General features: G+C 40.6%; 1 protein-coding gene across 9 annotated transcripts in view; it reads right to left on the reverse strand.

Moving 5' to 3' along the window:
* mab21l3 (mab-21-like 3) overlaps nt 1-15,390 on the reverse strand; it is a 113,532-nt gene that overhangs the window by 20,251 nt on the left and 77,891 nt on the right. For all 9 annotated transcript variants that reach the window (XM_059650301.1, XM_048540815.2, XM_059650300.1 and 6 more), the window contains one exon: nt 10,434-10,615. In XM_059650301.1, coding sequence (XP_059506284.1) covers nt 10,434-10,615 — 182 coding nt within the window. The remainder of the gene's footprint in view (nt 1-10,433; nt 10,616-15,390) is intronic.

Consider the following 15,390-nt stretch of genomic DNA (forward strand, 5'->3'; position numbering starts at 1 on the left):
TCTCTAGATGACATGTCAATCATGGGCCTCCTGCAGTGCCACAATGATGCCACCCGAAGGTTGCAGGAACAGCAACTCATATTCCGCCTGGGAACCCTGCAGCCTAATGGTATCAATGTGGACTTCACCAGTTTCAAAATCTCCCCTTCCCCTACTGCATCCCTAAACCGGCCCAATTCGTCCCCTCCCCCCACTGCACCACACAACCAGCCCAGCTCTTCCACTCCACCCACCGCATCCCAAAACCAGTCCAACCTGTTCTTCCTCTCACCCATCCCTTCCTCCCACCCCAAGCCGCACCCCCATCTACCTACTAACCTCATCCCACCTCCTTGACCTGTCCGTCTTCCCTGGACTGACCTATCCCCTCCCTACCTCCCCACCTATACTCTCTCCACCTATCTTCTTTTCTCTCCATCTTCGGTCCGCCTCCCCCTCTCTCCCTATTTATTCCAGAACCCTCACCCCATCCCCCTCTCTGATGAAGGGTCTAGGCCCGAAACGTCAGCTTTTGTGCTCCTGAGATGCTGCTTGGCCCGCTGTGTTCATCCAGCCTCACATTTTGTTATGTGTGGCAGGTCTGACTTACTATGAGTTAATGGTTTACAGTTTCTATGGGTAGGCCTGAACTTGCAGGAGGTTGAAAACACATCCATCAGTCTGGAAGTGAAAATTAACAACCTTTGTACAATCTTCCATTGACTGTTGCAACATCAGGCTGAAGAAGTTAGTGAATAAGGTCGGGGCCAACATATATCCCTGTTTGTCATCACTGGAGATTGCGAAAGGATGTGAGAGAAGGCTGTTCTGCTTGATTTGTCCAGACCGATTTTTATGAAATTGTTTTATTATGGATAGGAACCACGCTTAGCATCCAAAGCCCATCTCTGCTTACTCTGTATCAAATACCCTGATAAGGTCTGCACAAATAACGTACAGGGTTTTGAGTTGCTCTTCCATTGTATTTGTCTGAGTGAAATTATCGTGTCTCTAGTGTCTTTGTTTGCTGTGAAACTGCACTGGCTCTGGGAGTTCAGTTGCTATGATGGACACAAGCCTGTCAAATATATTCTTGCCAGGATCTTTCTGGCAATTGAAAAGAGAGTCATGATAATAGCATCTGGAAAATCCCATGAAACCTGCACTGTTTCCAGCAGACCTTGAAAAACCCATGGAGCTTGGTCATGTAGGGCAGGGCCAGCATCCTTTCAGGCTTCTGAAGGAATTCCATGGGCTTTTTATAAGTGTGTAAAATAAGACCATTTGAGAAACAAATAACAATAAAGGTACATTACGTGTATTATTCCTACGTGAGTAAAAGAAGGCTGTTGGCAATTTTGAGGCTATAACTACTGTGGCTCTAAAAAGTTACAAAATTGTTGAAAATCTGTTTTTAACCCTTCGACAGCTAGGTGATTTAAACATACTGACAATTAAAGTTTGCACAGTAAGTGGTGAGAAAGACTTTTAAGGATACTCAGGTGTTACGAGTAAATTTATTTTTGTAGTAACTCTAAACCTAAAAAAGAAAAAAAAACACACAGAAAATGATCATTATGCTTCAAAACATTGCTTCTGTTTACATTGTCTTCATATTCTTTATTCGCTCCCTCTTTCCACTTTCACTGTGGCCTTAATTAATGTCTTCTCCACCCTACGTGTTTGAACTAATTTTCTTTTGAATAGGACAAATACAAATGATATTTGACTGGCTGAGAATTTGCTCCAAGATTCAATTCTCAACTAAGCACTAAAAACTAAAAAAAATTGTTGGAAAACAACACATTAGCACATAACAGATGATTAGTGAACAGGATAATAGAAGATCAGAGTCATATAATCAGTCTTTTTATTTGCTCTTGGAAAGCAAGCTCTACAGAGAAATGTCAGAACAAATATCTTGTTTGTTTAGGCAAAGTATTAACGGTCTTTTATGCATTACTTTTTCTTTCACTAAGAGATAATCTCAGGGCCCTGAGGTTTCATTCATCACTGCAGGACAGCCAATTGTGTGATGTACAAGATCCAATTTGTACATCTCACAGGGATGGTTACACGATGAATTGTTGTAGTATTAGTGAAAGTCAACAGGCAGACTTTATAGATAACAAAGTGTGGAGCTGGATGAACACAGCAGGCCAAGGGCCTAGTTTTGATGAAGGGTCTAAGCCCAAAGCGTCAGCTTTTGTGCTCCTGAGATGCTGCTTGGCCTGCTGTGTTCATCCAGCTCCACACTTTGTTATCTCGGATTCTCCAGCATCTGCAGTTCCCATTATCTCTGAGGTATACTTTATACTTGCAGTTTTTAGCTGCTGCGCTCTCTTTTTGCAATTATAAAAGGTATTTAATTTGTTGTAAGGTGTTTTAGGACATCCAGATATTGTGAAAAGTGCCATATAAAAACAAGTTTAACTTTAATTCTTTCTTTGTCCTCCCCTACCTTCCTGCAGCATATAACATGGTCAACTATTCTTTTGACTAACAACTACTCCGTTCAAACAGCCTACCATTGCTTAGGTTCCATGGTTACCTTTCCATTCACAATCTGATCATCTCCAACAGTGGCCTGTCAGGTTCTGCACATTATTTTTAGAAACTTCTAAGATCTATGCTTGGCCCCACCCCCTTTCCTCACTCACATGTTGCCTTTTGACAGCAACCTTCGCAGCTTCCATGTGCACAGTAAGGGCAACCAGCTCTACTTCTTCAGCAATAATTCAATTCCCTTACTTTGTACTATCAGCCTATTTTCTCCAATAACTAACCTGGATGAGCCAAAATTTGCTGCAACTGAAATATCTTCTGTGGCTCCAGGTACAGCTCACCCCTAATCCCTTGTCACCAACTCCAAGCACTCTCGATTTTCCTGGTCTCTTGTTAAATAGTCACTACATTAATCCTCTGTGTAGGCTATAGATTTTTTTTCCATTGGTCTTGACAGGCAGGATTTTCAACTGTGGAGGGGGAAAAGAATCCCTCAATGAATAGATGCAGCATTTCACTGGGCTACTGCAGGGCACTGTTGTAGCATGCCAGGCCACTACAATGAATTTTAACATGATTTCATGAATTGCTTCACATTTTTAAGACACAATATACATTGTTGCAATCAGAACTGAACTTACTACCATCACTGCTGGATGATCGTTCTCCTTTACAAGTCTAAATCACCCGGACTAAGAATGTTTCAGTAACTCCTAAGCTTGCCCAGTCAGTTGGCAATACTCCTTCACATTGTAGCTTGTCATCTGTCCTGCATCACTGAATATTTTAAAAACTGAACTGTATTGCCTAACAAAGGTAATAACTCCAGCAATTGCACCAAAGCCATGGAAGTTATCTTTGTAGAAACTTCCATAAACATTAAAAAATTGGTGACTTACCTTAAGATCTGGTGAAATCAAGCAAGTTCAACAAGTTTTATTACATAGCTCCTTTAACAAAATTCTCAGAAAATGTCTCATAAGAGAATTAAATTCCGATCTCAATTACAATTAGAAAAGTATAAAGCCACTGTCATCAATTTTGAGTCACATTAGGAATGAATCTGGAATCCCTTTCAAATTCAAAAAAATTAAGAACTATTTTGGCTTCTTTTGGGTTTGATTAAAGCCCCCAATGGCTTTGCTCATACATAACAAAGTAAACCGAGTTGTAAACATTACAGAGTTCAGCACTCCACTTTAACAGTGACATCAAGGCAGTGGCAGGACTTTGTTTTAAAATAGAAAAAGCAAAATTAGGTGACATTAAAGACAATGTTTCTCACGCTGGCTGCTTCTCATCAAAGCAACCTCAGCAGTGTCACCAGGAGCAGGGTTCACTATGGAGGATAGCACGAGTCCTACAGGCCACAACAAACATAGGTGAAAAATATCTGTAAGAAAATGGGATACGCCAAGTTCTGGAAAGGAAACCCCTTTAAGCTTTCCTGCCAGGAAAGCTAAACTGTTGTCCATGCACACATCCTCCTCTTTGCTTTTTACACCTCCATTAATCCTCAGACATGTTACAGGGAGCAAGTGCTGGAGAAAGGATCATGTAGTTTGTCTATTGCTGGGAAAATGTTGATGGTGCAGTTAAATCATGTGAATAGAGCCTTCATATGTGTAAATCAGGCAGGTACCTCCTTGGATGGGCAACCTGTCTGATCCCAGTTCTTACCACAGAGATTGTAGAGAGGAAATATATCAATACCAGATTTGATCCTGTTCTTGCTCCATATCCATATGTGTGCATTTCCAATGCATAGTGCCAATGGGCAGCAATCAAAACGAGGAATCCATAAGACATTAGCCTAATTTCTGCTCCTTTCAGCCCATCAGACGTGCTCCGCCATTCAATCATGGCTGACAAATTTCTCAACCCCATTCTCCCCTTTACCTTTGATCCTCTTGATGATCAAAAACCTATCTATCTATCTCTGTGTTAAATATTCACAATGACCTGGCATTCACAGCATTCTGTGGCAATGAATTCAACTGATTCATCCCTCTCTGGTTGAAGAGGTGCCTCCGCATCTCCATTCTAAAAAGGTCTTACCTTTACTCTAAGGCTATGCCGTCAGGTTCTTCCCAATGTCCATTCTGTCCAGGCCATTCAGTATTTTGTAAGTTTCAATTAGATGCACCTTCATCCTTCTAAACTCCATCGAGTATCGACACAAAGTCGTCAAACATTCCTCAAATGATAAGCTATTCATTCCTGGAATCAGTCTTGTGAACATCATCTGGACCACTCCAGGGCCAGTACATCCTTCCTGAGGTATGGGGCCTAAAATTACTCACAAAACTCTAAATGTGGTCTGACAAGAGTTTTATAAAGCCTCAGAAGTAAAGCCATGCTTTCATATTCTGGTCCTCTCAAAATAAATACCAACATTGTATTTGCCTTCCTAACCATCAACTCAACCAGCAGGTTTACCTTAAGGGAATCCTGTTTGAGCACTCCCAAGTCCCTTTGCACTTCAGATTTCTGAATTTTCTCCCCATTTAGAAAATAGTCTGTGCCTCTATTCTTCGTACCAAAGAGCATGACCTCACACTTTCCCACACAGTATCCCATCTGCCGCTTCTTTGCCCACTCTCTTAACCTGTCCAAAACCTTCTGCAGTCTCCCTGCCTCCTCAATACTACCTGTCCCTCCACCTATCTTTGCATCATTTACAAACTTAGCTAGAATGCCCTCAGTTCCTTCATCTAGATCATTAATGTATAAAGCAAAAAGGTGTAATTTCAACACTGACCCTTGTAGAACACACTTGTCGCCACATGCCATTTTGAGAAGGACCCTTTTATCCTCAATCTCCGTTTTCTGCCACACAGCCAATCCTCTATCCATGCTAGGACCTTGCTTCTAACACCACGAGACCTTTTCTTACTCAGCAGCCTCCCCTGTAGCATCTTGTCAAAGGCCTTCTGGAAGTCCAGGTAGATAATATCCATTGGCTTTCCTTGGTCTAACCTGCACATTACCTCCTCAAAAAATTCTGACAGACTTGTCATGCATGCACTTCCCTTGATGAAACTGTGCTGACTTTGTCCTATTTTACTACGCACTTCCAAGTATTCAGAATCTCATCCTTCGCAATGGACTCCAAAATCCTACCAACAATCGAGGTCAGACTAATCAACTTATTATTTCCCATCTTTTGCCTTACTCCTTCCTTAAACATGGGGTATCACGTTAGCGATTTTCCAGTCCTCTTAGAACGTCCATGACTCCAGTGATGCCTGTAAGATCCCCACCCACTTCCACAATCTCTTCAGCTATCTCCTTCAGAACTCTAGTGGGTATAGTCCATCTGGTCCAGGTAATTTATCCACTTTCATACCTTTTGGTTTTTCTAGCACCTTCTCCTTGGTGGTGGCCATCATACTCACCTCTGAACCACCCCCCACCCCCCAACTCTCTTGAATTTTTGGGATATTACTCATGTCTTCCATTGTGAAGGCTGATGCAAAGTACTTATTCAGTTCCTCAACCATTTCTTTGTTCGTCATTACTACTTTTCCAACTTTTCATTTTCCAGTGGCCTAATCTCCACTTTTGCCTCTCTTTTGCCCTCTATATGTCTAAGGAAACTCTTGCAATCTTCTTTTATATTACTAGATAACTTCATATTTAATCTTCTCCTTCCCTATTTCTTTTTTCATTGTTCTCTACTGGTCTGTGTAAGCATCCCAATTCTCTGACTTTCTACTGCCTTTGCCACATTAGGCTTTCGCTTTTGCTTTCATGGTCTCTCTGACTTCCATTATCAGCCATGATTGCCTTGTTCTCCATTTGTTATGCCTTTTCTCTAGGAATGAATTTTTGCTGCCAGAAATTCCTGCCATTACTGTTCCACTATATTTCCTGCCAGGCTCCTCTTCTAGTCAATTCTGGTCAGCTCCTCCCTCGTGCCTCTGTAGTTGCCTTTATTCAACTGTAATATCATTACATCTGTTTCTGGATTCTCCCTCACAAATTGCAGAGTAAATTCAATCATATTACAGTCACTGCCTCCTTAGGGCTCCTTCACCTTAAGCTTGCTTATCAAGTTTGTCTCATTGCATATTCCCAAATCCAGAATTGCCTTTTCCCTCATGGGGTCCACCACAAGGTACTCTAAAAAGCCATCATGTAGACGTTCCACAAATTCCTTTTCTTGCAACCCACTACCAACCTGATTTTCCCAGTTCACCTGCATACTGAAATTCCAAATGATTAATGTAACCTTGCCTTTCTTACACGCCTTTTCTATCTCCTGGTTTATCTTGTGCCCCAAATCCTGACTGCTCTTTGGAGGCCTGTTCATAATTTCTAATTTTTTTTTTAAACCATTGCAATTCCTCAACTCGACCCATGCAGATTCTATATCTTCTGACCCAACTTTGTTTCTCGCTATTGATTTAATTTCATTTTTTACTATAAGGCAACCCCCAAGGCTTCTGCCCACCTGCCTACCTTTTCCTTGGATGTTTAGCTTCCAATCCTGATCCCCTTGCAGCCACATCTCTGTGATGCCCACTACATTATACCTGCCAATTTCAATCTGTGCTACAAGCTCATTTACCTTATTTCGTATCCTGTGTATATTCAGATACATCACCTTCAGTTCTGTATTTACTGTCCCTCTTCTCACTGTCATTCATATATCCAGTGTGCTTGAAGTTTGATTCCTAACCCCTACAAATCACTCTGTCTTATTTGGTGTGCTGGAGACTTCAATAACCTCTACTTTCTTTTCATTTTCCATACATTTCCATGCAGATGAATCCATACCTTAGCCACTGTTTCTCTTCCCCAATCACAGTGGGTGAAGCCAATCGTACCATGCAAATCAGTATGGCTTGGCTGCTTGTTTGACAATGTCAGTATAGGAAGCAGGAGAATATACGTTTATTTTAAAACTATTTTCTTGCAATTAGTACTATTTTAGGTTTTTCAGGTTTTATTTAAGGAAAAATTCTGAAAACTTTCTTCCTGGTGCTTTCCAATGTAAACCTCTGAAAACATGCTCTTCTTCCATCATCTCAAAATATAACTGTGGTTTCTCCTCTTTCAAATTAACATTTAATATAAAATAATTGGTTTGTCACAAATTTAAATAATCTTACAATATTAAGATATGTAACTGACTTACACAGTGATAAATACTATTCATTTAAAAATAGCAATGAAAAAGGATAGGCCAGATCTAAAAGTTAAAGTTCTGAATTAGAGGAAGGCCAATTTTGACAGTTATTAGTAAGAACTTTCAAAAGTTGATTGGGGCCGGATGGTTGCAGGTAATGGGGGACGGCTGGAAAATGGGAAGCCTTCAAAAATGAGATGACGTGAGTCCAGAGTAGGCACAGGGAATGCCAGATGACTAGGGAAATTGAGATTTTAGTCAAGAATAAGAAGGAAGCATATGTCAGGTCTAGACAGCAGAGATGGAATGAATCCCTGGAAGAGTACAAGGGCAGTCGGACTATACTTAAGAGGGAAATCAGGAGGGCAGAAAGGGGGCATGAAATCGCTTTTGGTAAATACAGTTAAGGAGATTCCAAAGGGATTCTACAAATACATTCAGGACAAAAGGGTAACAATGGAGAGGATAGGGCCTCTTAAAGATCAGCAAGGCTGCCTATGTCTGGAAACACAGGAGATGGGGGAGATAATAAACAAGTATTTTCATCCGTGTTTACTGTGGAGAAGGATATGTAAGATAGAGAACATGGGGAAATAAATAGTAACATCATGAATAATGTCCATACTACAGAGAAGGTGCTGGATGTCCTAAAATGCATAAAGGTGGAAAAAATCCCAGGACCTGATCAGGTGTATCCTAGAACTCTGTGGGAAGCTAGGGAAGTGATTACTGGATCCCATCCTGAGATATTTGTATCATCAATAGCTACAGGTGAGTTGCCAGATCACTGGAAGTTGGCTAATATAGTGACACTATTTAAGAAAGCTGGTAAGGAAAAGCCAGGGCACCATACACTGGTGAGCCTGGCATTGGTGGAGGGCAAGTTGTTGGAGGGAATCCTGAGGGACAGGATTTACATATATTTGGAAAGGCAAGGACTGATTAAGATAGTCAACATGGCTTTGTGAATGTGAAACTGAATACCATTAATTTGATTGAGTATTTTGAAGAAGCAACAAGGAGGACTGATGAGGCAGGGCAGTGGACATGATCTATACGGGCTTCAGTAAGGCATTCGAAAATGTTCCTCATGGTAGACTGGTGAACAAGGTTAGATCACATGGAATGCAGGGAGAACTAGCCATTTAGATACAGAACTAGCTCGCAGATTGAAGACAAAGAGTGGTGGTGGAGGGTTGCTTTTCAGACTGGAGGCCTGTGGCCAGTAGTATGCCACAAGAATCGCTACTGAGTTCACTACTTTTGTCATTTATACAAAAGATTTGGATGTGAACATAGGAGGTATGATTAGTAAGTTTGCAGATGACACCAAAATTGGAGGTGCAGTTGACAGTGAAGGTTAGCTCAGAGTACAACAGGATCTTGACCAATGGGCCAAATGGCCAAGGAGTGACAAATGGAGTTTAATTTAGATAAATGTGATGTGCTGCATTTTGGTGGAGCCAATCAGGGCAGGACTTATACAGTTAATGGTAAGATTGTGGGGAATGTTGCTGAACAAAGAGACCTTGGGGTGCAGGTTTATAGTTCCCTGAAAGTGGAGTCACAGTTAGATAGGATAGTGAAGAAGGCATTTGGTACGCTTGCCTTTATTGGTCAGTGCATCGAGTATAGGAGTTGGGAGGTCATGTTGCAGCTGTACTAGAAATTGGTTAGGCCACTGTTGGAATACTGCGTGTAACTCTGGTCTCCCTGCTATAGGAAGGATGTTGATGAAACCTGAAAAGGTTCAGAAAAGATGTACAAGGATGTTACCAGGATTGCAGGATTTGAACTATGGGGAGAGGCTAAATGGGAGAGTCCCTGGAGAGTCAGAGGCTGAGGGGTGACCTTATAGAAGTTTATAAAATCACGAAGGGCACGGATAAGGTAAATAGACAAGGTCTTTTCCCCAAGGTGGGAGAAACAAAAATTAGGCAGCATAAGTTTAATGTGACAGGGGAAAGATTTCAAAGGGACCTAAGGGGCAACATTTTCACGCAGAGGGTGGTGCATGTATGGAATGAGCTGCCAGAGGAAGTGGGGAAGCTGGTACAATTACAACATTTAAAAGGCATCTGTATGGGTATATGAATAGAAAAGGTTTACAGGGATTAGGACTAAATACTGGTAAATGGCACCAGATTTATTTAGGATATCTGCTTGGCATGGACAAAGGATCTGTTTCGGTGTAGTACATCTCTATGACTCTATAACTCTATAACTGATCAAACATGAAATGGGCCACAAGCCATTAAAAATTCTAATACAACATTCAAACTAAATCCTTCTGAGGCAGGAATTTGTCTTGATCTACGTTGTAGAAAGTACAGTATGAGATTGGGTGTTGCTGTAAACCATTCCTGACATTCAATTCATTGCAGTCAATAGGATTAGATTTTAGACATGGTGTTGGCTGACCAGATAGTGTCCATTTTATGACACTGCCCAAAATAAATTTCTCTCCACTGTCTTTGGTCCTGGTACAACTCAGGCAAGAAAACAGGCTAACTTCAAATCAATGCACTAATCATCCACTTCTTTCTGTGTCCTTGATTTCAGTCCTATTTGTCTCTCACTAAATCTTTCATGAGGTTCATGGGCAGGCTTATTATAAATGACGCATCATGCTTATAGTCATGCATAGCCACATCTCTGAAAGATCCAAAGGGCTATTCCATCTAATGTACATCAAGCTTAATTTTTCTTTAAGAAGTCCTTCAGTTTTCTGACATGCAACCTCTATTCACCTATCTCTAACACAAAGAGATTTCTTGTTGATTTGTTACATCATTAAATTCATTTTCTCTAATACCTTGACAGTTCGAGCCTTTTCTTTTGATGGCCATCGTTTCAGAAACCGTGGCCAACGTGCTTTTTTTGGCCAGAGGTTTGCAATTTCAATGGCTGGTACAATCTCCACCTCAACATGCTGTTCTGTTGTTTTCACAGCAAGTCGTATGGTAGGTCCAACACTTTCCAAAGTATTGATCTTTCCTGTGGGTAGAACAGAATTTTTTTTGTTCAACAGGTAGGTTGATGTTTGGAGGCATTATCATCATCTGAGATGGGGAAACAAGGACAAAGGAAATGGTGGAGAGAGAGAAAGGGAGAGAATGCAGACAAAAAGTGCAGAAGAGAGAAATACTCGTTACAACAATCAACCTGTTAAAAATCAAGAAGCTATTCAATTATCTTTGCACATGGGCCTAAAAGTAGGTTAAGATTTTAGATATACGCAGAGTGCAATCAAATCTAAATAGTCTTATGATTGAATGGTGCTTCCTTACAAGTTATGTCACAAAATTATTAGGAATTCAACCACATATTAGATTTCAGCAATCTTTCAACCACAAATCAATTACTTTTTATAGAATTGGTTATAGGATCTGGATGTGAGTTTGCTCGCTGAGCTGGAAGGTTAGTTTTCAGACGTTTCGTCACCATTCTAGGTAACATCATCAGTGAGCCTCCGACGAAGCACTGGTGTTATGTCCCGCTTTCTATTTATCTGATAAATAGAGATAAATAGAAAGCGGGGCATAACACCAGCGCTTCATCGGAGGCTCACTGATGATGTTACCTAGAATGGTGATGAAACGTCTGAAAACTAACCTTCCACCTCAGCGAGGAAACTCACATCCAGAACCTCAACCTGAGCTACAAATCTTCTCAAAACTCACTGGTTATAGGATGCAAGGTAGATTTATCTATTTAAGGGAACATTTTGCCAATTGTATATACTGTTAGATTTTTTAAAAATAATGAATAATTCAACTGAATCCAAATTTGATTGTATCAAATATAACTTTTTTTGCAATATAATCCAGAACAGTTCAGTTCCAGACTGTTAAGATTTTCACTCATCCTACTTGCTCAGTTTGAACAGTGAAACAGAGCATAAAACTTTGATGTTGACAAGAAACTAATCAAGTGCAACATTTATGTGTTATGAAAGTTCTCACCACAGGTGACTAATAGATACCTGCAAGATGCCAAACAATCTGGCCCCACGTGCATAGATACACACCCGGAATGAATTTCCATCTGTCAGTGTGTAATTGGCAGCATTTCCACTGGCATATTCCTTCTGGAGACTCTGTGGTGTACTGTTGGCAACATATCTAGGCTATTACTCAAACAAAACAGCTTGGAACTCGAGGCAGTTGAAACTCCACTTAGTTCCCTTGATGGTTTGGAATTGTCGCTTCCAAAATTTGTCAATATATTCACCTAGTTAAAGCAATTCCTCAAATCAACTAAATGCAATGAACCAGGTCCTTTCAGTTGCCAGCATTAAACCACCAACTGTTTCAATGACCAATTTTCAATCAGAGAAAAGGTATAAACCAGATTGAGCTGAAGCCAAATGCAGGCTGAATACCCAGCATTAAAATCCTACCCATTATTTAAAATGATATTATTGAATCTGTTTATAGGTAAGGTAATCCTTCAGTCACTCGCCTAATCGAAATTGATCAATACAGACTTCTACTGTATTTTATCTGTCTAGAGGGTTTAGCAAACAATCCACTGAAAAGCATCACCTAGATAGAGTTATACCTGTTAACCTGTTTGATACTCCTGCACTTGTTGTTTTGCATTGATCGTGGCAAAAAGAGGTTTGCGAATCAACAAAGCAGTGACCAGGAAAATAGGTAGGCTTCCTATAAAACATACTGCAAGTTAAAAACATACTTTAGTGAAACATTGTAACATCTAAACATATCATAGTATATTTGAATAAATTACTGCAGTGATGGATGGGGGGGATGAATATATTTTGAACATATTGTATATATTTTGCATGGAAACCACTCAGTTATTCAGTACTGAACAATATATTTTAACAAAGCAGCTTCTTCATGACAAGGTGACTCTCAGCTACCTTCTATGTGATTCAATAATATCATTTTGTATTATAACTTGTTCATACAAAAATTATGGTATGCCTATTGGAGCACAATGAGATACTGAGTTTGACTCATGAGTAAATAAGCATCACTTTATCACTAATGGTTCCTTCATCTATGCAGCAAACTGTCTTTGCTCTTTCACACTTTGAACATCGTGACTTGAATGCCAGTAGCAAATTATGATATCTCTTTAGGCAATTTAAAAGGATCTCTTCTCATCCTGCAGGCAAAATATTTTGTTATTGCTCAGATACCCCACATCATGACTATCACATGAAGATGCTCACTTCTTTACAGCCTTGCAAACAATTGAAGATCAATCCTTCAATCAAAAGTCTTGTCACCTGTAACTCATGTGTTCAGCAACATAACTTCTAGACAGTACACTGGGTTTGACTGCATCTCATGACATCCTGAGACCATTCTCAACTTTTTCATTCTTTTGGAAGGGAAACAGCAGCTGAGAACATTAGAGTGCATGTGACAATTGGTGGTGGAATCTATTCCCACCTAATATCTGTTGTGACAGTCTGGCAATCACCGATTACAAATTGGGAGTGGAGGACTGTTTCCTTCTCTGGGCCTACGTTTTCAATTATCATCACATTCTTATGACCCTGACTATATTTCCCACCATCTTCTCACCCCAGCACTTCCAGTGTCTAATACAAAAAGTATTTCCCTTTAGTCACATAGAATTGCAATTTTAAACTCCCAAAGTGCCCTCCATTCGCTCCAGTACTTTTTGCAGACATTACTTTGCATTACTTTAACAGCCTTGTACCCAATTATGATCTCTCCGTTCCCTCTCTGTTGTTTGCCTTGTGTCAGAGACTGCTAATACTCCCTCAAGTCCAAGGTGTCCAAAGCTCAGAGATTTGCTTCAGCAGATTCCTTGCCTGGAAATCATATTGATTTACATGCATGCCTTCCAAGTAACAGCCAAGTAAGGGGTAAGCTGCCTGGAACTGCCAGTGAAGAAATGGAGGAGTGCTACAGTCACCAACTCCCTCGGTGGAGGAGATTGGTGCATGGGGGCACAGTGTCACAGGAAAAAGCTTCATTTCTTCCAGATGCTGTCCATCCATCTTTTCAGCTGCCAGATTTCCCAAGGCATCCCATGCGAGAGATTTGCAAGGACTCACCAGCTAAAGTCTGTCCTAATGAGTAGTTACAGAGCTATTGTTCCAAGCCTCCTTTTATCCTTAAGACCTTTGACCATTTTGGAAATATACATCACAATAAACCATGTGAGAAGTCCTACTGACGGGACTGAAACTGTATGCAGGCAGACAAAGGGACTCTGAGGAGGTGGTTACTGACGGGGCTGAAGGATGAGGATGAGGAAAATTCCACACTGAGGCATACTAAAAGACAGGTTAAGATTTTGTCAGCAAATGGGAGCCAGGCAGACAGGCAGATGCTGGCAATTGAGGATATAGTGTTGGGGCATATCCAGGAGTAAACTATAGGAATGGCCATTTACACTCCTATACTTCCACATAGGCCAAGGAAAGGCTATCAAAGTGCTAACACTTCCATCCCTACCCAACCACATTCAGAAACCAACTGGGAATTTGCCTGGGTTTTCCTTAGGGTTTCCTTACCAGGTGGCAGCTCTCCAGTAAAATGGAACACCAGAGTTAGGGGCAGGAGTAGGCTCGCAGGCCTGCTCCCCCATTCAACAAGATCAGGGCTGATCTGATTAAAGCCTCAACTCCACTTTTTTGTCTGTTCCCCAATACTTTCAACACCCTTTTAAATCAGAAGTCTGTCTAATTCAACCTTACTTATATTTTGGTGACACAGATGAGAATTCCACAGGCTAATAACTTTTTCAGAAGAAATTCATCATCATTGCAATCTTGCTTTTAAACTGAATTCCCTACTTTTAAACACCCCAACAAGGGAACTATCCTTTCAACAACCATCCTGGGAAGTCCCCTCCAGATCCTAAAGTTTCAATAAAGTCAACTCTTAACATTTTCAATTCCGATACATACAGGCCATCAAGTTTTACCAACAAAATAACATCTTCATCCCAGGAATAAGCTGAGGGAACATTCTTTGAACTGTTTCTAATGATTCTAACAGTTTTTTTTTGGTGTAAGACCATCAAAATTGTACAATTGTGATGTTTGCTGAACCTTCAACTAACTTCTTGTGATTTATGTACCAGGGCATTGTGATTCCTCTGTACAGTCTCTCTCTATTTAAACAGTGCTTTGCTTTTCTATTCTTCAGCATGGATGAGTTGGACTGAAGGGTCTGTTTCCATGCTGTATATCTTTATGACTCTATGACCTTTCACTGAACTAACATCATTTTACATTTTACTCTTTTGCAGAAGAGATTATTTATTTTTTTCTCAATACATTCTCCTCTATGGAAGCTGCTAGCTCATGCGCATGCATGGTTTCACAAGTGCCAAATGCCACAACAGTGATCATACTTGCAAGCAGATAACGTTCACTGTTGACAACAGAGTAAAAAGAACCACCACAGATTTGATTCCTGTTTTGCCTTTTCACTGACTAAAATTGTCCCCAATAAATGTGTACATGATATTCTATCATAGCATGCATGACCATGTTTTTCTGAAGATTTGTAGCTCAGGTTATGTATGAGGTTATAGATTTGCTCACCGAACCGGTGTGTTTGGTTGCAAACATGTTGTCACCCTGCTAAGTAACATAGTCAGTGCACCTCTGGTGAAGCGTTTGTGCTCTGTCCCGCTTGTTATTTAAACGCTTTGATTTGCCAGGGTGGTTGCCATTACTTCCGGTTCCGGTTTTCAGTAGTTTGTATATCAGGTCCAGTTCAATGTGTTTGTTGATGGAGTTCTGGTCGGAATGC

This window comes from Stegostoma tigrinum, chromosome 12 (assembly GCF_030684315.1).
Source record: "Stegostoma tigrinum isolate sSteTig4 chromosome 12, sSteTig4.hap1, whole genome shotgun sequence".
NCBI lineage: Eukaryota > Metazoa > Chordata > Chondrichthyes > Orectolobiformes > Stegostomatidae > Stegostoma > Stegostoma tigrinum.